The 23,751-nt window shown below is 45.4% G+C and overlaps 2 protein-coding genes across 3 annotated transcripts in view; one reads left to right on the top strand and one right to left on the bottom strand.

Moving 5' to 3' along the window:
- The window catches only part of LOC135821126 (amphoterin-induced protein 3-like), a 29,220-nt gene extending 13,632 nt beyond the window's left edge, over positions 1–15,588 (bottom strand). Inside the window, exons 1-2 of one of the 2 annotated variants that reach the window (XM_065334191.1) lie at positions 15,500–15,588; positions 2,803–3,055 (exon numbers count right to left, since the gene is read on the bottom strand). In XM_065334191.1, the coding sequence (XP_065190263.1) occupies positions 2,803–3,055; positions 15,500–15,518 (272 nt within the window). In that variant the 5' untranslated portion in view covers positions 15,519–15,588. Of the gene's footprint in view, positions 1–2,802; positions 3,056–5,710; positions 6,053–15,499 lie in introns of those variants that run through there. The other variant, XM_065334192.1, reaches the window with a different exon arrangement.
- A 7,416-nt stretch (positions 15,589–23,004) lies between these two features.
- Positions 23,005–23,751, top strand: part of LOC135821125 (uncharacterized) — a 62,438-nt gene continuing 61,691 nt past the window's right edge. The window contains exon 1 of the mRNA XM_065334190.1: positions 23,005–23,295. The gene's annotated coding sequence lies outside the window, so the exon portion shown is untranslated. The remainder of the gene's footprint in view (positions 23,296–23,751) is intronic.

Raw genomic sequence — 23,751 nt, 5'->3', positions numbered from 1 at the left:
CCGTTTGTAAATCACGGACGTGTACAGACTACGTACAGTATCGATCTACTGGTATACCGCACGCGCATGCGGTGCACTGTCTGTACTCCTTGAGTCTTGGCTCAGTGACTCCACTGGCCGTGATCGGATGGACGCCTTTTTGTGCGCACATGATTATTTTTCGATTTTCTCACCAGCACGCTTTGCAAAATTTAGGGGGTTCCATGGAACCCCCGGAACCCCCCCCCCCTGGATCCGCCACTGGGTTGAGGCGTTTGCTACATTTCCCCATGGATGAACACTATCGCTACGGTTGCTGGGGACACGCACCAGCCATACTATTCCGCACGTGCTTTGATTTGCACCATAAGCATGATAGCCGCGAAGCCAATGAATATTCCAAAGTTGTAATTTTACTGAAATGATCTACACTTTCTGCTCATGTCGAGCATATTTTGGCATATCTTTTTGCATATCTTGCTAAGCCTTTGGCATATTACGGACGTTTTCCCTGATATGCGACGAGCATAATATGCTCTTTCTTTTAGCATATTTGGTCGAGGCCTAACTAGGCGTCTCTGAAAGTACATTGCATATTATGCAAAGTGGAACTCTGACAAGGCATATGCCGATGAGCAGCAAATACTTTGTATTTGAGGTTCTTTCTTTCACAACGCGGTTTGGAAATAATAATAGCAGTTCAGGCGGGGGGGGGGGGGGGGATCGGACACGTTATCAATACATGTGTTGTGCCTAATCATGCTCATTAGCTACTAGGTGTGTTTCAAAATAATAAGTAACCATGGTGATAGCCCAGCGAGTTTGTCGTTGTACAGTCTGAGTTGCCTGGAAAACTCGCTGTAATCTCGGCGAAATATTGTGCACGAGAGCATGAAACGTGAAGAACGTTCACTTGCTGCTAAAGCCTACTTCACACACGACGAGCGTAATGTGGTGTGGCGTAAAATCGCCACGAACCATTGAGACACTTTAAACTGTGCAATGTAAGCAACAGGGTCGAGAACGCAACCATACTACCCTACTACAAATCGGGAAGCGACAGAAGAGTTGAATCTGTGGCTTTTTTTTCACAACACTTCGGTCTTCATTGAAATATCTCCCGTACTCAAACAATAACCTATTCTCTGGTCTTTCTCATTGCTTTCTCACCAACTGTCCTTCCCTGTAACCAAGAGTACCTGAAAACCAGAGTGTGCAGCTTGGGGTTTTCTCTGCTATGGGTGTCTGTCACGGCGGAATTCCGTGATTTCATCATATTTGGTGCAGATCTGAAGCGGGAAATTGCGTAGTGCGTACAACTGAGCTGCAGTTGTGCAGAAAGAGACCTGCTTGAATCCTGCTTGTACGCACTACATCACTAAAATTATGTAATCACGGAATTTGCGAATTCAAAATAGAATATAAAAAAACACAAAAAAACAATCTGTTCTATTATCCATACGTGGATGATGCGGATAATGCCGGCAGAAAAATTGGCAGAATTCGGTACCTTTTCTGGTAAGTTTCATGCATGTTTGGTATGTGGATAAAGAAACGGAGCAGAATTCGAGGAATTGCCTGCCCTAAGGTTTGTATGGTTCTGCCAATTTCAATGCTTTTCGAGCAGAATCCGCCAATGCCTATACGTGGCAAGTTAGCGAAACGGCTGCACTTCGAGCAAGAGAAGGAGGCAAAGGCACGCTAACCCTTTCCCAAAGAGGTCACAATTACCCGTAACGAAGGCGTTTCGCAACCGTGCCAAAACATGTGGAAGTTGCTGAAATCGCCTCCATAATTTATAACGCGAAAACCACAAAAAATCCTTCACCACGGGTTTCAGTGCGCGCAAAAAAGAAAGCACAAAATCTACTGTTTCTCTGAAAAAAGTCTGAAGGCGCGCAAGTAATGAGCGAGTATGCATTTGACTGACATGTATGCGGTGATTTGGCTCCTTTTTTAATATTTGGCATTTTTAACAACTGTCCAAATTTTGATTTTCTTCTGGATCTTTCACTGCTCCGGATGGCAGTTTCGAAACATGGGTGGTGGCAAATTTAAGCCAGTTTATCGTAGATCAACATTGACCAGAGGGTTTGGTGCATATAATTTTAATTCTCCCTGTCACGTCTGTGGAAAGAGCGGTGGTTGCTTTGCCATTTTGTTTAAAATGTGTAAATAAGCCCCTGAGGGCATTGAATTGCTTCCGCAGGGCCTTTGGACGAGGTCAGGCCGTGCTGCCATCACTAAAAACAATGATAAAGAACAGTGGGTCACGTAATACTCTCTGTGAGAACGAAAACCTCGCTCCAATGCTATGCTACCTATTCAATTCCACCGTATGACACAGCCACTAGTTAAACATTTAAAAAAAACACAGCTTTCGCAGCATACGATGCAGTTGACAGATTAATTGTCATCCTCTAGCAATCCTTGAAGTGATATCGATTAACTTCAGAACATTGATGACCGGATATCCCAGTTTGTGGTGCCATTTTTCATCCACGGTAGCTCACACAGGTAGACAAGATTCTGGAAAACTCTACACTTTCTGACTTTTCGCATGGTGAATCAAGGAAAAAATTGTAACATGGGAAATTGTGGGACGTTCATGCCGTGGAACGTCTCAGTACACCTGGTCAGTTTTGTGGTAGATTCTGCACGTCTGACGGTTCAAAATCTGGTTCAGTTGGTGGACTCGATCGCATAATTTGTGCCCACAATTTCCTATGTTATAAATTTCTGCCTTTTGCAAGATAGTGGAAAATGTCGTTCAGTACCTGTTAAAATATTGCTAACTAAATTGCTACATACAAGCTTACTTACAAGGAGTCTGTCCTGCCTCTGACGTCATCAGACAACTCGGGAAGCGAAGTAAACCCACGAGCGACGCAGCTGAGGAGTAGCCATCTGCGGCCATCGTTCCCGGGAATTGGGTAGGAGTGACATGGTGTACGAGGCGACTTTGGAGGCGACGTTTGAGCTTCGCGTTCGGCCTTGCTACTACTTGATTGCAAGATTGCCAGCAGTAATGTCAGCAGTACCGTGTAGCTAAGCCCTCGCATAACGCTTCGTGCACCTTAAGTAAAAAATTTCAGACACACATAAAATTAAATATACTGAGTAGAAGAGATTTTCCAATTTGCATCTTTCTCTCCCCCCCCCCCCAAACCAGTGAATAGATTGTTGCGATTTCGGCGATATACTCTATAGGGATTGTCCACAATTATCAATATATTTTAGAGAAGATATTGGTACGTTTGGGAGGGGGGGGGGAGGGGTTTGGTCTCTGTTAGTCTCGTCTTTGCTAGACAATCTCGTTGTCTAGATGCTGACCGGCACTGTAGAAACGTGTAGTTAATGACATGCCAAAAAGGAAAGTCAGCCTTGTGAATATAGCCACGGCATGGTTTTGTCAATGAAACCGTAGGTGAGCAGTGACTTCGCAGTTGCTGATAGCCACGTTTCATGAGGAGATCGCACTTCTTTCTAGAAGATATCCATCCCCTGCATAAGCATCTGTATGTTGGTTTTGAGGGGAAGGGGGGAAACATGAACAAATATCGTCTGGAAAAAATATCGGTATTTACTAATGGCCACTTAGGGATATGGGTGTCGCTCTTGACATGGGAGCTCGCGCTTCCCTGCTAGGCCTTGGCGGATAATGGCGGCAGAAAAATTGGCAGAATTCGGTACTTTTTCTGGTACGTTTCATGCATGTTTGGTATGTGGAAAAAGAAATGGAGCAGAATTCGAGGAATTGCCCGCCATAAGGTTTGTATGGTTCTGCCAATTTCACTGCTTTTCGAGCAGAATCTGCCACCTTTTCGAGCATTATCCGCCAAGGCCTATTCCCTGCCGACATAAATAAATAAATAAATTTCACGGTTCGGCCGAGTTTTCCGCATCCGCCGTGGGAACGCCACCACCCTCTAGGATCAAGGCGCAGATGCAGTGCCACTTCCACTTGCCGTAATTGATTTACCAGTAGCCTTCCTAAGAGTTGCTGAAAAAACAACATTTTACACCATGCACACCACTACAGCCGTTATCTGGGTTTTTATACCGTTTGCGGATATACAATCATGTAGACCGCTTCCCAACACTCAACGAGAGCAAGCATTGACAATGGTAGCTTGTGCCGTCCTAATCGCTCTAGTCCAGTTGGCGCTCGTTCCGAATCCCATCGGAGTACATGTATAATTATGCAGCCTGCAGTTCTAGAGTTCACGCGTTTTCAGCCTTTTGGAAGTGACTCTCAGAACTCACGCGAAATTGCAAAGCAATCGGGAGGGCAAGTATATGTGGCCTGCGCCACACTATGAGTGGTGATGCGATTGGAAGTTTCGAACTGCGCACGGAAATATGTATTCTATCCACGGTTCTCTTGGTGAGACGTACAACAGCGGAACTATGCGAATCAATACATTCTAGCAGTTCAAGCGGAGAACAATATGGGTCAACGGGTTTGCAGAACAAGCTCAGCCCAGACGTTGTCAACGTAGATTGTGCGGCTAAGTAAGTTTTGCTCCTTAGCCTCTTGACCCTAGAGTGGCGGCAACTTCGGAAAGACACTGGTTGCAATGCGTCATAAGGTAGTTCGGTGTCACGGTGGTGCTTACCCAGTTTCATTCGTCCAGGATAGTTCCACTGCTTTCTTGAAAAGTCCGATGTTGGCACAATTGGAACTCACAACCCCAATGCAGTAAAACCTGTGTAAGCGACCTCTGGGTTTAGCGACCATCTGCTCTTAACGACCGTTTTCCCTTGCACAGACAGTTATACACAGAAACTGTGGGACCTTGTTCGAAAGACCACCTGGCTTTAAGGTGGCTGGGGTGGTACAACTTTTTTGGGAAATTTTTGACTGCATTTTTATAACACGAACCTTTCATAAAACGTTTTCAATTTTTGTCCGAAAGTAAAAATAAAACTATAGGAAGCTAGAGAAGGCTATTCTCCAGATATTCACCAGAAAACATTGTCAAATTTCATCTCTGCCTTGCCGATAAACTCAAAAATGCAGTCAAAATGTGATCAAAAAGACCCCTGAAAAGTTGTACCGCCCCAGCCACCTTAACGACCGCTTTTGCTTCCACCACATACAATTTACAATATCTGTGCTCATGACATGAGTAAAACCTTCCTGATTTTTCCTCCCTTCGGTTTTGCGGGCAACAAATGTTTCAAGGAAGAATTTCACACTCAAAGGTAATGAAATGCCACTTGGTCGGTTTCATAGATGTTATCGAAAGCTAGACGTTGGAAAGACGAAACCAGGTAGGCCGTAGGGTGGTAGTTTTGATCGGACGGTGGTCTGTGCAATGCGAAACAAGCCCTTTATTACTTTATTACCCTGGGAGGTATACAAACTGCACAAAGTCTGATATGTCAGCTGCCGTCTAGAATACAGGCCTTGTCTCATGCCGAGGGCAAAGGTATGACACTAAATTACGTATTCAACCATGAACGGAGCGAAGGCCATGCATATTTGTCTTCAGGCTTCGAAGCGCAGCCAATCGGTCATACTACAATCATACAACATTTACTTGACACCTAATTCCCCAACGACACGAAAGTCTGAAAGGTGAGGATGGAGAATGAGAAAGAAAGAGAGAGAGAAAGAGAGAGAGAGAGAGAGAGAGAGAGAGAGAGAGAGAGAGAGAGAGAGAGAGAGAGAGAGAGAGAGAGGGGAGAGGGGAGAGCGAATAAGAGACCCATCTGCGTAACTAACCTCGAGTGTGCATGGTGACAAGGTGGAAAGAGCAAAGGCCTTGCGGGAAATCCACTTGGCAGATACAAAACTCAAGGCAGCTGGATGACTTCTTCTTCCGACACGTCAAAAAGGGACCAACTGCTAGCTAGCAATTTATTGTAGTCCAACCAAGAGAGTAAAATTTGATGGCACCCGGAACTTCGAACTCAAACTCAAAGCATAATCGATCATGTAGAGTCCTGCATTCCTGCAGTGTGCCCATAACGACTACCAAGACCAACACTGCAAGAGTACATACCGACCCCAGGAGTGTGCAACTGTTACTCGGATTTGGGTGCCGTCCAGACTGAATTTCAAGCTGAGGTCTTTTTTATGATGCAATGCGCGCTATTATAGACGCGGATTATCAGAAGAACTTGGCGCTCTCTGCTACAACAGTACAAGGCCACTGTTAGTACTCTTCGTGCTCATGGTACTCACACTGATGCCCTTACCCGTCATCAGGTGTCTGTCGCGCTTGTCCCCCCCCCCCCCCCTGCTAGCATGTGCAATGGTTTCAGTGCAATTTGTTACGTAGACGCTGACCCGTGTGACCCGTGGAATGCACTGCCACTTGCTTATCGCCTTTCTAGTTCGCCTACTAAATTTCGATCATCCATCAAGACTGTAAAAAGGCGATGCCGCCTGCTGTGAATTCCCTAGTTTCCAAGAATAATATATAAGAAAAAACTGGGAACATGCGGCAGACCAAACCCATCTGATCCTGTGCATTGACAGAAACACGTGTGGAGCGTACACACCCGTAAACATAATTTAAGAGGGCATAGAAAACCTGTTTATGGATTCTTGATATTATCAGTCACTGATGCAAGGAGCATTGCAACATAAAAAATGACGTCAACTTGAAATTCTATCGGGAGAGCATACTATTACTACGTGTAGCTGCAGAGTACATGTACGAGTATAGCAGGAAATTTTCGGACGGAAACATCTCAAGACTCGGTGGAAACACCGGCCAATGTGAAGAAAGATTTTCGGACAAAGCTGAATTTCGACCTTTCGTACGGGTTATACTTTTGTACAGTTGTTAGGTTCACGATTTCACATAATGCACACACTTTCACTCTCGTACTCACCTTTTCGGGCGCGCACTCACTTTCACTCTCGTACTCACCTTTACAGGCGCGAACTTACCTTTACTCTCGTACTCACCTTTACAGGCGCGAACTCACCTTTTCGGGCGCGCACTCACATTCACTCTCGTACTCACCTTTTCAGGCGCGCACTCGACGTACTCACCCTTGTTGCTTTTCCTAATCTTTTCTTTCTTTGGCCTGGGTAGCTGGACTCGCGCTTTAGCACATTTATCTCCATAGCTACCCAGGCCCCAGATAAGCTCTTGCTGGAACATTTTCTCTTCCCTTGTCTTGCCTTCCTCCCCCTAGCCTTATCTAGCCTTGATTTGCTTGCCTTGTCTTGCTTGCCTTACCTTGTCCTCTCTCGAACTTCTGAGATTCTCTTCCCTTGTCGTTGTCGACTTGATCCGCTCGTCCCATTGTGACTGTGCCTGATCTTAACACAGTGTTGCATGCTAAATGCACTTGTTCGCAAGCACTACGCATATAGTGTTCATAATTGGGGAGGACGGTTCGAACGCCCCTACATGTACATTCAACCTCCATGTTGAGCAGTTCGAACCGTTCCAACTCACTTGCTGCTACCTATTACCGCCATGAAAAGGCTAAGCAGTTCGAACCGTTCCAACTCACTTGCTGCTACCTATTACCGCCATGAAAAGGCTAAGCGTCGTGCGTATGTCTCCTCTGATGAGTTCTTGAACGAAACAAGACTTTTCAGAAGCAACACTGCTTGCTTTCGTGGAGTGTGGCTGATGGACTGTTCGTGGTGTCGTCTGCAAGCATCGTGTGGTCTCGTCAGGTCAAATGAAAACCTATTTTAAAAAATACAGTGTACTACTATTCGACGAACCTATTGAAGAAGCACCAAGTCATTCCGAGGGTTCCCAGTAAAAAGGCAACGCCTGTTGGGAGTTCCCTAGTAAAATTATAGCAATAAAAACTGCTTTATGGCAGTTTTCTAAAAAAAGTTATTGTGTTCTAGTCCATGGACCCCGTCTAAAAAGTAAGAAATTAACAAAATGTGATAGCTGAAAATTAAAATTTCACACAAAACCTCACAATAATCACAACACTTGAAATGCTGCTTTCAACACTAGACTTGTACTGCACCAACAATTGGCAACATGCATGTCATGCATGCAAAGGAAAGAGGATCACGAGGGGAAAAGGTCTTCTACATGTAGCTTTTCATTCTGTGTGTGATTATTGTGAGGTTTTGTGTGAAATTTTAATTTTCAGCTATCACATTTTGTTAATTTCTTACTTTTTAGACGGGGTCCATGGACTAGAACACAATAACTTTTTTTAGAAAACTGCCATAAAGCAGTTTTTATTGCTATAATTTCTTTTGTTTTTTCTGTCACCAATCAATGGAATGCCCTATATCAACATGTAAATGATGGCCTTCACATCATATCAATACTGTATTATACGCATTGATGTGCAAGCCTTTTCTTGCAGAAAATGGCACAAGCATGTTCTTCTGCGGGGAAACATGTGAGTTGTGGTGGACCGTGGTGATACTTCTTTTTATACGGAGGTCATTCTGTGCATGTTGCTGTAGCAGAATTTCATGACTCTGTCATAAAATTGTCTTGCCTTTCAGATATTTCAGATTTATTTGAGAAATGTAACCAGGTGCGTGTCGCAGATGTTTTTGTTGATTCTGTGTTTATAATGGTTTGTAATCATGGGTTATCGTGATAAGGTCATCCTGCATCGTATTGCACTGAAATCGTAACCCTGTTGATGTCGATACAACTTTTGGAAGTAGTTCAATGACTTCAAACTGTTAGTCCACGATTTTCTAAAACAACACAGCAAAGGAGGAACAATATACATGTATTAAAATGTAAATAAATACATTGTCGAGTCCGACATATCGTTCCAACAACTACACTGATCCTGAGGATAAAAGGGGCAAGGCTATGGTTGGAGGTACTGAGAAATAAACAAGGCACTCCATAATAATAAAATCTTACACATCTTTTGGTGAGTTTGAATGATATCCAGTCGAACCTCTTTAGGACGAACACCAAGGGACCGATGGTATTTATTCTGTGAGTTTGTCTTAACCTATTTTATAACCAGTGAATACAATTATTTCTCCAATAGACATACGAATAGATTTCTTCTACAGCGAAAGATTCTAAGCCACACCAACTCATTGACTCGTCTCGTATGAAACAAATGAGTCACTAGAGAGGTTCTGCAAAACGAAAATGCGTACAAACTTTCCCTCTACATCAGGAGGTGCGAAACTTCGCACGAACTTTCGCAGCTTTGGATGCGAAACTTGCAGGGAACGCGAAATGAACAGTCGCACACACTTTCGTGTGATCGGGTCATGGCGTACGTGCACTTGGCCAGCGCAAACTACGAAAATGTGCAGAACGCAAACTTCGTGCAAAAATTCGTACACACTTTCGCAAGGACTGTCGCGAAACTTCGTTCGAATTTTTGTTTTGCAGAACCTCTCTACTGAACGTTTCTTTAGCAACATGACGGCAACTGAAACAGCAACAGAGAAAGTACGATACATGTACTCCACATTCTTGCAGGTACTACAAACAGTTTGCAGATCGTAATTCTTGCTTTGGCGGCACGAAACTTCATTTGGGGCAGTGCAATCTCGGCGTAACTCACAAATAATAAATCAAACAGCCCAGACTCGAGTAAACAAATCCAAACATACAAGTACGAGATCTTGACGAGACGAGACTGCACCCTTTGACTTGTTTCGTATGAAGCAAATAAGTTTACTGAAACTCTCCACAATGGAGATGTTCCCTGATATGCGAATTTATTTTGCAAACTCGGTCAATGGGTCCTTGAACCTTTCCCTCCAGATTGGGAACTGCCAACGATAGTATGCCACTGACCAGTGCCTTACTTGTAACGTACCAATGTACAATGAATATGAGTATTTCGACAACACATCTAACATAAGCCTCACCGTCAAGAAGGTGAACTCGCGTTCTTCGCACACTGTAGACAAGGGCAAAGAGATAAAAATGGATCTAAATCCGAATAAAATCAGCACACGTTTCCGTAAATGAAAGGGTGAGCATAAGCAAATGAATCGAAGGAAACCGGTCAACTCAGAGATCACCTGTCATCGAGTATTCCGTAAAAGGAGGCCTGGGCAGCGGAAAAGCTAAATTTAGAAAAGAGATCCTGTCAGCTGTTCCATTATTTATTGCATTCCGCCCAAAATGAGCACACTTTTCGTAAATGAAAGAGTCAACACAAGGAAATGAATAAAAGGGAACTGGTCAACTCACCTGTCATTGAGTAATATTCCGCGAAAGGAGGTCTCAGCAGCGCAGAAACGAAATAAGCCAGGCCAGGAGACGAAATATCCGAAACAGCTCATACAAGAAGCAGTTCCAAAGGAGGAAGTTCCTCGCGCATGCACATCCGAACACGGACTGCACTGCAACACAATGTCTGCCGTGCGCGTGCACAGCACGCGGCTACCACCCGTTGGTAGATAATACCGAGCACCTTACGTAGAGACTTACGTAGCCTAAGTGAAATACCGAGCAGCTTACGTAGAAACTTACGTAGCATAGCGGTGTCGTTTTTCTTGCCATGTGAACACAATAATAGAAAAGCTGACAGGATCGCTTTTCTAAATAATAGATTCGACTACTACTACTACTACCACTACTACTACTACCGTACTGGCAATATATGTTGCCGCAGTGAGGCCATGAAGCGTTACATTGGCACATGTTTGCCGCACGCAGGGCGTTACATGCAAAGTCGCACAGGAGCCGTTACACAGGTTTCTATATTGCCGCAGTCCTTTTTTTGCTATTGCCGCATCACTTTTTTGCTATTGCCGCATCATTTTTTTGCTATTGCCGCATCATTTTTTTGCAAACTGCAATGAAAAGATCGCCGCACCCCGCCGGACGCGCGTTACGAACTCAACGAAAATTTGTCGCACTAGCCTGTTCGCGCGTTACGCCGCACCCCCCTGCGTTACGCGTTACGCGGCAACATATATTGCCAGTACGGTACTACTACTACTACTACTACTACTACTACTACTACTACTACTACTAGTACTACTACTACTACTACTACTACTACCTCCACTCTGGCGGAAACCCAGCCACATGCTGCATATTCTGTTTTCTCCCGTGGATTGAGGTCGCGTTGGCGCTACCATATGTGCTCACATGGCTTGCCGGAGCCGGATGCTTTCGGCAGGCTAGATAATGTGATTGACAACAATTTGATACCAGCAATCACTGGTCGGAAGAACATGTCCGCCATTGAGCGGAGTCTCATCGGCTTGCCTGTTAAATCCGGTGGTCTCTCAATTCCTGCCATTGGGCCTCATGCAGTGCATCAGTGGACCTCCAGTATGGCCTCGGCACGGCCGGTGATTGATTTGCTTCGTCGCCCTGATGCTGACATTGCTCCGGCTGATTTGCAGGCGAAGGTAATGGCGTTGCGAAATGCCGAACGTCGGAGAATGGCTACTGCGGCTAAGGAGGCTCAGGTTGCTTTGCGTCCTGAGCTCAGCCCATGTCAGCGAGTGCTGTTGGAGATTGCTGCTGATGCTGGCGTGTCCAGTTGGCTAACGGCTGAGCCTCTGGCTGTGAACGGCTTTGCGCTAAATAAAGCATGTTTCCGGGATGGTCTCGCCCTGCGCTATGGCTGGGGTATTGATGGCCTCCCACCAACTTGTGTGTGTGGTAGAGACATGTCTGTCGACCATGCATTGACATGCCCTACAGGGGGCTACCCAAGTCTGCGACACAATGAGCTTCGTGATGTGCTGGTGGAGGTGATGACTTCTGCCATCCCGGATGTTCAAACAGAGCCACCGCTTTTGCCGTTGGATGGTGAACAACTTCACGGCGCTACCGCTAATCGTGCTGCAGAGGCTCGATTGGATATCCGTGCAAGGGGCTTTTGGTCGCCACAGCAAGATGCATTCTTTGATGTGAGGGTTACTCACCCCTCGGCGTCTTTGCTGTCGCGACAGGAAGTCCTTGCACAGATTTCCCGGAATGAACATCAGAAGAAGCGGGCCTATCTTCAGCGTGTTGTCGATGTCGAGAGGGGGTCATTCACTCCGCTCGTATTTTCGACAAACGGCGTATGTGGCACGGAGTGCTCTCGTGCATTGAAGAACATTGTTCAGCTGGTGGTTAACAAGCATAGTGACCTCCAGTACGCTGTTGTGATGGCACAGCTACGCTGCAAAATTGCATTTGTTTTGCTGAGGTGGTCAATCACGTGCCTCCGTGGTTGCAGAGCGTCTTACTTGAGGAAGAGAATAGGCCCATCTTTTCTCGACCAATGTCGCCTTCTGTCCATGTAACCGCCTTCGGTATTCATATGTTGGCCTATTTAACATTGGCATGCTCTGCGGATTTGTAGGCATGCTAGGCAATTTAAATATTATCCTGCAAAGTATTTTGTAGGTGCTTGACTACTATACTACGTCATGTATTACAATTGGTACATGACTTAATAATAGCCGTTTGGCATGGTACAATAACCTTTTTTGTTTTATTTTTTTATTTTTAATGGCTTTCTCTTCTTCCTCGGATGGTTTACAATTTGTATCACAATTATTTGTGGGTTCAGCAATAAAGGATGTGACTACTACTACTACTACTAGATGGAAGATGGCACTAACGAATTACTTGAAGTACTCATACCGGAGATGAGTAAATCATCCTCTGCGCATGTACATGTACATATCATATCGCCACCCGGTAATTCACCCTTTGAGAGCCGATTGAAAATTTCAAAAATCTGCATATTTTTCATGTTCTTCGGGACGTAACTTCAGTTCTACTCACTCAATCTTCACAATCTTGGGTTTCCTGGAAAGGTCTCCGCGAGAGGAAGAGACTGTGGTCAAACATGTACACCAGTGAGTCGTACGGTGACCTGGTGGTTTGATTGGGGTGCGACACTCTCATGTACCATAATTATGCAGTATCTTTGTCTCAGAGGAAACCGTTCTCACACTAGAAACGAACGACAAGTCGTCAGCCCTATCTTCTGACGCTATTGAGTGACGTATTGTCAACCAAGTGAAACCGTACACAACTGGAGCGTGTGTATCTAATTACATTTATTAGTATCTATTACCGTATATACACCGTCATCGTCACCGGCGGGTGAGCTTTTGCATGCATGCACACTAGATACTCGTACTGAAGTAGAGGTTCAAGGAGCACTGATTTTTTTTACAATTATGGTGCACCCTCAATACATCACTAATATTATCGGCACTTTATAATTCCTTCAGAGATAATTGACAAACTCCATCATATTTTATTCATCAGATGAAAATGTTAATACATGATTGTATGTATACTGGTCTGTACTGTGGTTGTGTTTCTCAATTAGGGACCGGCGGATTCTCAGAAAGGTGGCAGATTCTGCTCGAAAAGCAGTGAAATTGACAGAACCATACAACCTTTAAATATGGCGGGCAATTCCTCGAATTCTGCTCCATTTCTTTATCCACATACCAAACATGCATGAAACTTACCAGAAAAAGTACCGAATTCTGCCAATTTTTCTGCTGGCAGAATCCGCTGGACCCTATTCTCAATACAACTGTATAGCCGGTGGTAACGCGGACGTGCAAACTTTTCTTACTACTACTAGTACCGGTATACTAGTTACTGTGCACACGTGGACTGGAACAGGGCGCTACTAGTCATGAGGTTGGATTTTCTGGCCAGAACTGTACATAACTGTACGTATGATATAATCCAAAACTGGTAAACCAGTATAAGATAAACCTTGTTGTAGTTCACGCAATTGTTAGATTGACAGCATGAAACAAGGAGGAGAACACTGTGTTCGAAAACAGTGACAACCGCGGAAGGTTGTAGTAAGGTCACTGTTTTCGAACACAGTGTCCTCCACCTTGTGTCATGCTGTCAATCTAACAATTGCATGGCTGTACGTATGTACCAAGACTACAATGTCATGTACATGACAGCAAGAAGCGTGTGTTCCCCGTTGGAACAACCAAACTAACTTCATGACCAATACCGCCAAAGTCGCAACTTCTAAGTCAGGACCTATCCCATTAGACTATTCTGATGACAGACCGACATTGACGGCACACGAAAGCTCTTTTCTACAAGGTGGTGTGTCACTTCAATCCGCATTGTTTTATTTCCACCCTATATAGATATTATTAAGAGAGCATGTCTGAGAAAACCAGAACATAATTATGTGCAAGTCGATCTCTCAGATTTCGCTCAAATTTCTCAAGTAGGTTTGCTTTGGGGTGTAGATTGACATTCCAAAGCCCTCGCAAAATCTTTTGAAGGGAACCATGAAATTGGCATACCCCTCAATATTGGCCCAATATTGACACGATTTATGGGTCTACACACGAGCCACGGCACAGCGTACAAGAACAAACTACGAACAAAACTCCACCAAGCCAACATTACCTCACCTTAGAAGAGTTCTTGGGGCAGCACCACTTAGCCACGCCAGCATCCCAGAAGACGAGGGCAATAATCTCTTTACGCCACAAATGATCGTCTTGAAAATAGCCAAATTACAAGCGCTGATAAAACAGCGAGCTACGTTCTCAATTAGCAAACACTATACGCCGGCAGATAGTAGAACACCTCTTCTAGCACTGAGGACATGTCCCCCATCATCCTTTTTGGATTTCCTTGAAATAAACAATTTTGATTTTTTCCACTCGACCATTCTCACCCCAGCCCTCCCGACAAGCCCTTACGTCCCGTACCGTCGGCGTTGCGTCGAATGTGAACAAGGCTTGACAAGGAAAAGCAGCGGTGATCACTTGTCACTCCAAACAACAAGCTTCTCCTTGCGCCACCTACATTTTTCGGTGCAACAGTTGATGCAAAAGTGACGGTTTTTGCAATTAGCTGAGCCAACATTGCCATCAACTAAGTACAGTAATCTAGGATACTGGTGTTCGGTTTGTAGCAATTCGTCCTCGCGAAACTTCCACTTCATATTTTCATCTCTGATGATATTGAGCCACCCAAGTTGGGTGGTTGTTGCTTTGCGTTGTCGAATTGTGGTTTGACCATTCTGTCTGGTCTTGTCGTCCCGTCATCATACCAGGCCAGCAATCCATGAAGCCTTGGAATGTAGCTTGTGCTCAGCTCGATGGCGCTCGCCTTCCCCTCTTTGGCATAGGCACTAATATCCATGAACCTTCCAAGTAAGTTGGAAGGCCGTTGGTTTGCGCTATCGAGCAGTGCTCAAGCTGACGTTCATGCCGTGGAATGTCTCAGTACTCCCTGTCAGTTTTGTGCTAGATTGTGCACCTCTGATTGTTCAAAATCTGATTTAGTTGGTGGACTCGATCGCATAACTAACGTGTTATTTGTGCCCACAATTTCCCAAGTTACAAAGTCATTATTCTTATAATTAAACTGCACTTCAATATTGAGCAATGCAGGCATACCCTGAGAAGGCCCGTAGATCAACTAAGCAATAATCTTATCAGAATAAATATTAGAGTGCATGTACGGGCAATGACTAGGGACTAGGTGAATTCCTCAGTAGAAACATATTCCTAGGTAGCGCAAGCCAGCACAAGGCATACGAAACAGGAGCAACACGAAAAGAGGTGCTAAAATTAATAGTATGGGAAGATGATACGAGTTGTTTCACTTACTAGTGCTTGGCGAATCCATTGCTGCACAGCAGAAGAAACAACCGCCGTCAGTTTGGCTGCAGGTACTAGGTGAAGACTGCTAAGCGTCGTGGCTGAAGCCAAGGCAATACTGAGCGACATTGTTCTTGTTCAGATGTTCTCACGGTCACGTACGTACGTGCAGACGATGATGATGCAGCGCGCGTGGTATCAACCTACGAACTATGTCTTTTTTCTCTTTTTCTTTACATGTGTATGTTCAAATGCCCAGCTCAAAAAAAAAATAATACTGAAAGAAAGTAATACTAATACTGAAAGACAATGGTACTGAGACTAGGACAAACGTGACAACTACTGAGCAGAGGCAGCGCAGAGACGCAGCACAGATGGTAGAGATGTAAGGTGGCCTCTAACTAGACGTGCTACGCCTACGCCTCCGCTGAGTGCGCGTGACAGTGGTTCTGCCTTCCTGTTAGCATAGAATTAGAAAGTATAGTGGTAAATGAAATCCGCGAGGGACTAGCATTCTCTGCACAGCGCTATGGCTCGCTGCGCTATCGCAATGTGTATTGTCACGCCACTGCTGTCCATGGAGTTGGATTTCATTGGCCAACAGATGTGTATCAGTGCGCGAAATGGCCAGCTAACTGTGGAAGTTGATATAGAAACAGAATAATCCCAAAGCCTAGCCCCCGAGTGCAACACGTGTTTAACGTTAGTGGCTGGCGACCGCGAATTACGCTGCATGACGCAACATACTTAACTTGAGTACAAACATTGTTACAAAATTCGACTGGAAACTTTCTTTGGTTTTTTTGGGGTTTTTTTTTGTTGCTAAAAGCCATAATGGTGCACGTAATGGGAACATGCAACAACCATGGTGGTGGGGGCCAGGCGCTCCGTCGGCCAACAGTCGTACAGTGTTACCTGGTTACTGGTGTTGCCCTGTACAGTGCAAAGCCTGTCAGCACCAAGTACGACTGGTCGATCGTACGTGAAGCTAGCCGCCAACCGGCCACAGGAAGCCCGCAGATCTGCGTGGAGGTAAGAAAATAACACGCAGAGTTGTATTCGTTGGGGGCATCAATGTCAACTGCATGCAGTGCTGATGATCTTGTTGCGTACTGTAGAAAGAGGAATGTGGAAGTTAGTTACTGGCTGTAGACTGATCCCCTCCAGAACAGTGTACGGCACGTTGTACGCACATCTGACAGTTGCTGAGCATGACGAAAGAAATGTTCTGGAAAACGATTTCTGGTCCGAGCATCTAACAACAGCACGAGAATGGAAGTTTAAGAACCCACCCCTCCCCGAGAAATCATAAACTGTGATGTTGAATCCACACGCACCCATCTTTTTCCCCCCTTAGACCACATCGACACCATCATCTAGTAATAGTGTGTCAGGGCAACTGAACCCAAATGCACCTACCTTCACTCTCCCATACGATACCTCAGCCTTCATGCCAAACAAACATCCCCATCATATGCGGCTAGCCACAACCAATGCTTGCAGCTGGTACCCAAAGGCCGATGAAATTAATAACACATTTGGTACTTCAGACATGGACATATTAGGCATCACCGAAACCTGGCTAACTCAGAAAATTCCTAACTCTGTATTATTGCCAACTGCCGCTTTTGACATATTGCGAAGAGACCGCCCATCTCATGTCGCTCTGCGTGGCGGTGGTGTTGCTTTCTTACTCCGACCAGGACTAGCCTAAGTCAGACGAGCAGACCTCGAGCCTGCCAACACCAACCTTGAAATCCTATGCATTCAACTTTAAGGGGGCAGCCTACCCATAAATTTCATATGGCATTCAATTGACCGTAACTTTGGTGTTTCTCAGTGGATTTGAGTGAAATTTTGACCACACACTCCTGCCACTATGCTGGCCCTCAGGACATGATTTACAAGTTCTTGCGCCTCACTGACAGGCTTTCCAGGCCGGAAAAACTCAAATTTCCGGCATAGTGCCACGGTGTGCGAGCCACCCAGGAGCCAAACAAATGCATTTACATTTTTTTCACATTTTCGTGCCCATTCTGTCCGTGCGCGGGACCCAAACCTAAAACAAGTCCAGAAGCAGCCATGGGTGGTGGGGTAGGGCCCCTCAACGTGGCCCTGGAATCTGTCACAACGGAACGAGTGGGCGTTCTCTCGCGGACTCCCACAGACCCAAGTCAATTTTTGAATTTTTTAGGTTTAGGGTGTGCTACGAGGTCGTACCTTTGATACAACATCCAGTGCTGGGACCTCCACAGCAAGCCATTTCCACAGCGCTGCACACCAAATCCAGGATGCCCTCAGAAACCGGCAAAGACTGCCACTCACGTTTCACTACTGCCTAGTACTGAATCCTACCTGACTTCTTGACACGACTCAAACTTGCCAAAGTCACTAAATCAACGTCAACTACAATAATCAAGCCACATATCTGCAACGTCACGAGGGTGCTGGCAAAAGTCCTGCTGCACGGCGGCGGGCTTCGCCCGCCGCCGTGCAGCCCAATACGTGGTTTTTTAACGTGATTTTTTGGACTTTTTTGGACTTGGGGCAAAATTCTGCACACTTTCGCGTGTTTCCATGATACGACAAGTTGCGCACGGTCTGCTCACATTCAAATACAGTGCTGCCAACAAATGACAGCATGCAACAAAAAAATCTTTCCTTGCAAGGGCACATTTTCGGCCATAACTCTTGAACGGCTGGTCAGATAGGGACACAATTTTCAGAGAATTTGCAGCTATTCATGCTCTTTCAACTGACGTAGCACTCAATATGAATTTACAAATTCGATTTTTCAGCGAATTTTTGGGTAGTCTGCCACCTTAAGGGGGCAGCCTACCCATAAATTTCATATGGCATTCAATTGACCGTAACTTTGGTGTTTCTCAGTGGATTTGAGTGAAATTTTGACCACACACTCCTGCCACTATGCTGGCCCTCAGGACATGATTTACAAGTTCTTGCGCCTCACTGACAGGCTTTCCAGGCCGGAAAACTCAAATTTCCGGCATAGTGCCACGGTGTGCGAGCCACCCAGGAGCCAAACAAATGCATTTACATTTTTTCACATTTTCGTGCCCATTCTGTCCGTGCGCGGGACCCAAACCTAAAACAAGTCCAGAAGCAGCCATGGGTGGTGGGGTAGGGCCCCTCAACGTGGCCCTGGAATCTGTCACAACGGAACGAGTGGGCGTTCTCTCGCGGACTCCCACAGACCCAAGTCAATTTTTGAATTTTTTAGGTTTAGGGTGTGCTACGAGGTCGTACCTTTGATACAACATCCAGTGCTGGGACCTCCACAGCAAGCCATTTCCACAGCGCTGCACACCAAATCCAGGATGCCCTCAGAAACCGGCAAAGACTGCCACTCACGTTTCACTACTGCCTAGTACTGAATCCTACCTGACTTCTTGACACGACTCAAACTTGCCAAAGTCACTAAATCAACGTCAACTACAATAATCAAGCCACATATCTGCAACGTCACGAGGGTGCTGGCAAAAGTCCTGCTGCACGGCGGCGGGCTTCGCCCGCCGCCGTGCAGCCCAATACGTGGTTTTTTAACGTTCTTTTTTGGACTTTTTTGGCCTTGGGGCAAAATTCTGCACACTTTCGCGTGTTTCCATAATACGACAAGTTGCGCACGGTCTGCTCACATTCAAATACAGTGCTGCCAACAAATGACAGCATGCAACAAAAAAATCTTTCCTTGCAAGGGCACCTTTTCGGCCATAACTCTTGAACGGCTGGTCAGATCGGGACACAATTTTCAGAGAATTTGCAGCTATTCATGCTCTTTCAACTGACGTAGCACTCAATATGAATTTACAAATTCGATTTTTCAGCGAATTTTTGGGTAGTCTGCCACCTTAAAATGGCCATTATTTTCTGCTGTTATCGGCCACCAAGGCAGGATCATTCAACATTCCTCTGGCTTGCGTGAGTCCATCTCTTCCATTACGGACACTACGGCTTCCATTATCATCCTCGGTGATTTTAATGCTCGGCACAATGAATGGTATAGGCAGGACCCGAACACTGCTGCTGGAAGATGCCTTGTCGAACTGCTGGATGATACTGGTTTTACACAACTTGTACGCGACCGCCCAACGCGTTTCTCCGCCGCAGGTCAGAGCTCTTCTCTCCTGGACCTTGTTCTCTGTAACCAACCATTCCTCATCCACAACCTCACCACACTTCCCCCTGCTGCAAGGATTACGTATCCAGCTGTGTGCTACAAAGCATCGCCTCACCATGACGTAATGTCAGTGGATCCATGCAGTCCGGAGCACTATACAAGTGATAATACAATGGCATGTACTCACGATTGAGTGACAGTAGCTCTTATAATGCTGGTTCGCACTTCGCGGCCTCGTCATTTCAGCATTGCAGACGCTGGGGTAGGTTAGCTCTGCTCTCTCTGTGAAACGTTACTGGAAGACACACGGCTATTTTGTGGAAGACAGTTTATTGTAGCGTACAGGACAATTACTTTCAAGTTTCAACGCCATTCTTTACGAAAGGAAACAGAAGAACCGTCTGATGCGATAGCAGAAGGAGAAACAGACTGAACAGGTTTTTCAGTTGGAGATTTTGAGTATTGCGAGATGGCGGTAGACAATTACCGGTACCGATAACTGTAATGGTTGAATACATGTGTGAAGGCGAAACTGGACGTTCTTGGACACTGGAATAATGACTACTGAAAATCTGCCGTGGGTAAGTTCTGTTTGTGATCTCTTTCACTGGGACCGTTATAATTTCTTTTCCAATTGGCTATAACAGTACGCCTTAGTGGAGTGAGTACTATTATCACCATACACACTTAGCGAGCTCCACTGGAAATACCTTGGCTTACAGTCAGTTTCAAAAAGATTAGCAATCCTGGTGATCGCCCGGGGAGTTTGCCGTCTTACCGTATGAGCGCTCGAGCGCTGCCTGGAAAAACTCACTGTGAACTCGAAGAAATATTCCGCGCGAAAGCATGAAAAATGACAACTCACTCAGGTCGATGTCGGTACAGTCGTGTACGTCTGGTTCACAACAAACGAGTTCTTCCTCGTATCGATTATGGAGTCAGAGAGGACATGTCGAAAGTGTAGTCAATGCCGAGGCTGACGAGCGGCATGGGTCCCAATATGTTTTGTGACCAAATGGTTTCTTTGAGCTGCGATGCAATTTACTCTCACCATGTGACGAAAACGACATCGACACAGACTCATCCCCAAGGCCCTGACTTGGCGAAGCTATTCGTATGACTTCCACAACATTTTGAGAAAAGCAGACGCCTGTGAAAGCTGATAGAAGACGGCGTTGACTTCTAAATTCAAATAAATTGGCGATCTTGAAATACTAAAATAATTCTCAAGAAGTTTAATCGATCGATCGATGTGCCGTTGTATTCAAAGCTACAGCGCAATGACTTGCGTATTCACTCACACCGTTTCAGTGTTGTCGGTGTGTTCACATGGCGTGAGCCAGTCAAGTGTCAGTCAGTTCGGGAGGAAGCGGGAGCTCCAACAACAACAACCGTGAACAACAACAAGTCTGCTTGATCACCAAAAAACAATGAAAAAAAGTGTGAGTTGAAGATAGGTTGGGATTTGAACTCACAACTTCATGGTCAGCAGACAGCATCCATAACCACAAGGCCAGAAAGGAAAAGATAAATCGTGGGTTTTGATAGAAAAATCGATACTGGCTTCCAGGGCAAATTGTAAACCATGGGAAAAGGCCGGAAACCTGGCCGAAATTCTAACTCCTTAACGGCTGGTCCAATTGTTCCGAAACCTTCACAGAACAATTTGCCGTGCCCTAACCAGCCATTTTATGTACTTCGTTGTCCAATTTTCCCTTATCTTCATACTTTTTAAGACCAAAACCTGATTGCTAATCTTTTTGAAACAGACTATAGGCTTAGATACACCGTCACCAGTGCACCCAATACTCACTAGTACATCATGCATGTACCTGCACTAGATCATAGATATGGAAGTGCATTGCTAGCTGCAAAATGGCGTGTGAGCAGTTGCTTTGCCATCGTCTTCAGAACGTTTGACAGCATTAGTTTTGGTAACTGCTATTGCTCAGTATTGGTCAGAACTAGTTTGGGAGACGTGTGGGCGTACAGTGCTGTACTGTCCGGCGCCAAAGGAATGTTATGTAGCCCGCTAGAACGACCAGCCCAGCAATAAGCAGCATGAACCAAAAACTCTTTGTTACCGCTGCCACCTGGAATTCTCTCCCCACTGACATTAGAACCACCCAAAATAGTCATTGCTTTGTGTCTCGTGTCCGTACTATCTTTGCCAACACCCGCTTCGAACCCGCTGGTTTCATTCCTTCTAGAGTTTCTATAACATAGTAAAGAATGGTATGGCTGATTCCTACAGTATGCATTTGTTATAATCCTTCTTTTTCTCAATCTATAATTATGTTATAATTTTTCAGATATATTCCCAGTAAGCCATGAACGGAGACCCCCTCGGCCTTTGGGGAATCCATAAATAAAATAAATAAAAAAACAAAAAAAACAAGCTCAGTATACCAATGATTATGTATCACTGTGACTCAACTGTGCATAGACTGTAATGCATGCAAATAGGAACGGTTTAGGCTACGACTCGAGGCTAAACTCTCTCAGCCCTAGTTCTTCAGCGACTGACAGTATTGACTACTATTGTAGCCGTCTTGATGTCATCTGAGACAATGTAGCTAAGGTAAGGAATGAGAAAGGTGATAGACAGTGCAAGGACGTTGAGTTCTCGAAGTTAGCCGTGGCCGTCCTCTGCCGTGGTCCTCTGTCCTGCATCATCACTTTCTTATAGCTAACATTCTTGGGCGTTCGCTGTGATAGGGCTGATCGAAAACTGCGCGAGGCCGTCTTGATCAGGAACACACACCCACCGGTTAACACGAGCACCGGATGGGACCTTCTATCATAACGAGGTGTATTGAAAGATGGGCGAATAATTACAATGACAGTACTACTACTACTAGTAACCTGATGTGACACATTTTTTCTTCTCACCTTTGCATGCATGTACGTCTTGATGTACAGTCAACTTCGCTTATAACGACTGCGGATATAACGACAATTCGCGAATAACGACAGAATTTCCATATCCAGAGCAAAGTCCCATCCAACTGTAATACATATAATGAGACTTCGGGTATAACGACACTTCGCGAATAAGGACACTTTTCTGATGCCCCGCCGAGTGTCGTTATAAGCGAAGTTGACTGTAACCTGACTTGACACTTTTTACCTCCTAGCCTCAGTATGCATGTGCTTCACCTTGGCTGCTTAGCGGCACCTTGGGTTTCTCACCTGTGCCGTGGTGTGGGCTCCCATTGACACTTCTCCCCTCCTTCGGATCCAGAGGACTTACACCCTTTTGGCGGAACGCCCTGTATATAAACTGCTGCTTTGTAGCTGGCACAGTATCGTTGTTCAGTTACCTGATGATGGCCATGTGCCGAAATGCTAACTGTTTAATAATGGAATTGGTTCAAATTTGCAGTGAGACTGGAATGGGTGTGTCCACTCAAACTTCGTTTCTATTATGAAGCTGCAGGAAGGCTCAAGACTTCTTTTGACATAGTTGAATTTGCAACTAAAAAGTAAAAAGGAGCACCACGGCCAACGACGAGATTGCATTTCCAAAGGTACTGGAATTGCCAACACAGCAGCCTCTGTTGCTTCTTGCGCTGGCTCGACACGCCGATTGTGCAGATTGGGAGGCAATCACCATCAACAAACGGACGTCTGAGGTAGATCAAGACTGAGGATCGGCTGAAGACCAGTAAGCAGTCAATTACTGATGGTGGCACAAAACTGTGCGGTATGGACCATAAAAGTGGGGACCAATCAATTTTACCGGGCACCGAGTTCTAGCCGCGCTTGGTCGGCTAGCAGCCAGGGAGTCAACTTAACTTAAGGGAGAGCTTCAAAGCCCAGGAGCCCTGTCTACGCTTGGGTGAAGTGAAGGCTGCATCCCACCACCAGCTTGCGTAAAGTCACAAAAAGTTTGAGTTTCAAAGTCTGAAGAAAATTTCGAATGGTCTCTGCTGGGATGGCAGCTACAGTGTACACCAAAGCTCAGTGGTCAAGCATGGCTGGCCTCTGGACTTTGCCAGGGGCCAGCCATGCCCTGACCACTCCCTGGTTTGATTCCTGGTGGTGACAGTCAATTTTGTCTTGAGATTTTTCTCTTTTCCATTCTCTCAACTTTTGAATATCATAAATAATAATATATATT

The sequence above is a fragment of the Sycon ciliatum genome, chromosome 7 (genome assembly GCF_964019385.1).
Source record: "Sycon ciliatum chromosome 7, ocSycCili1.1, whole genome shotgun sequence".
NCBI classification, from domain to species: Eukaryota; Metazoa; Porifera; class Calcarea; order Leucosolenida; family Sycettidae; genus Sycon; species Sycon ciliatum.
Note: the sequence above shows the minus strand (reverse complement) of the source record. Positions and strands in the feature narration are given on the sequence as shown.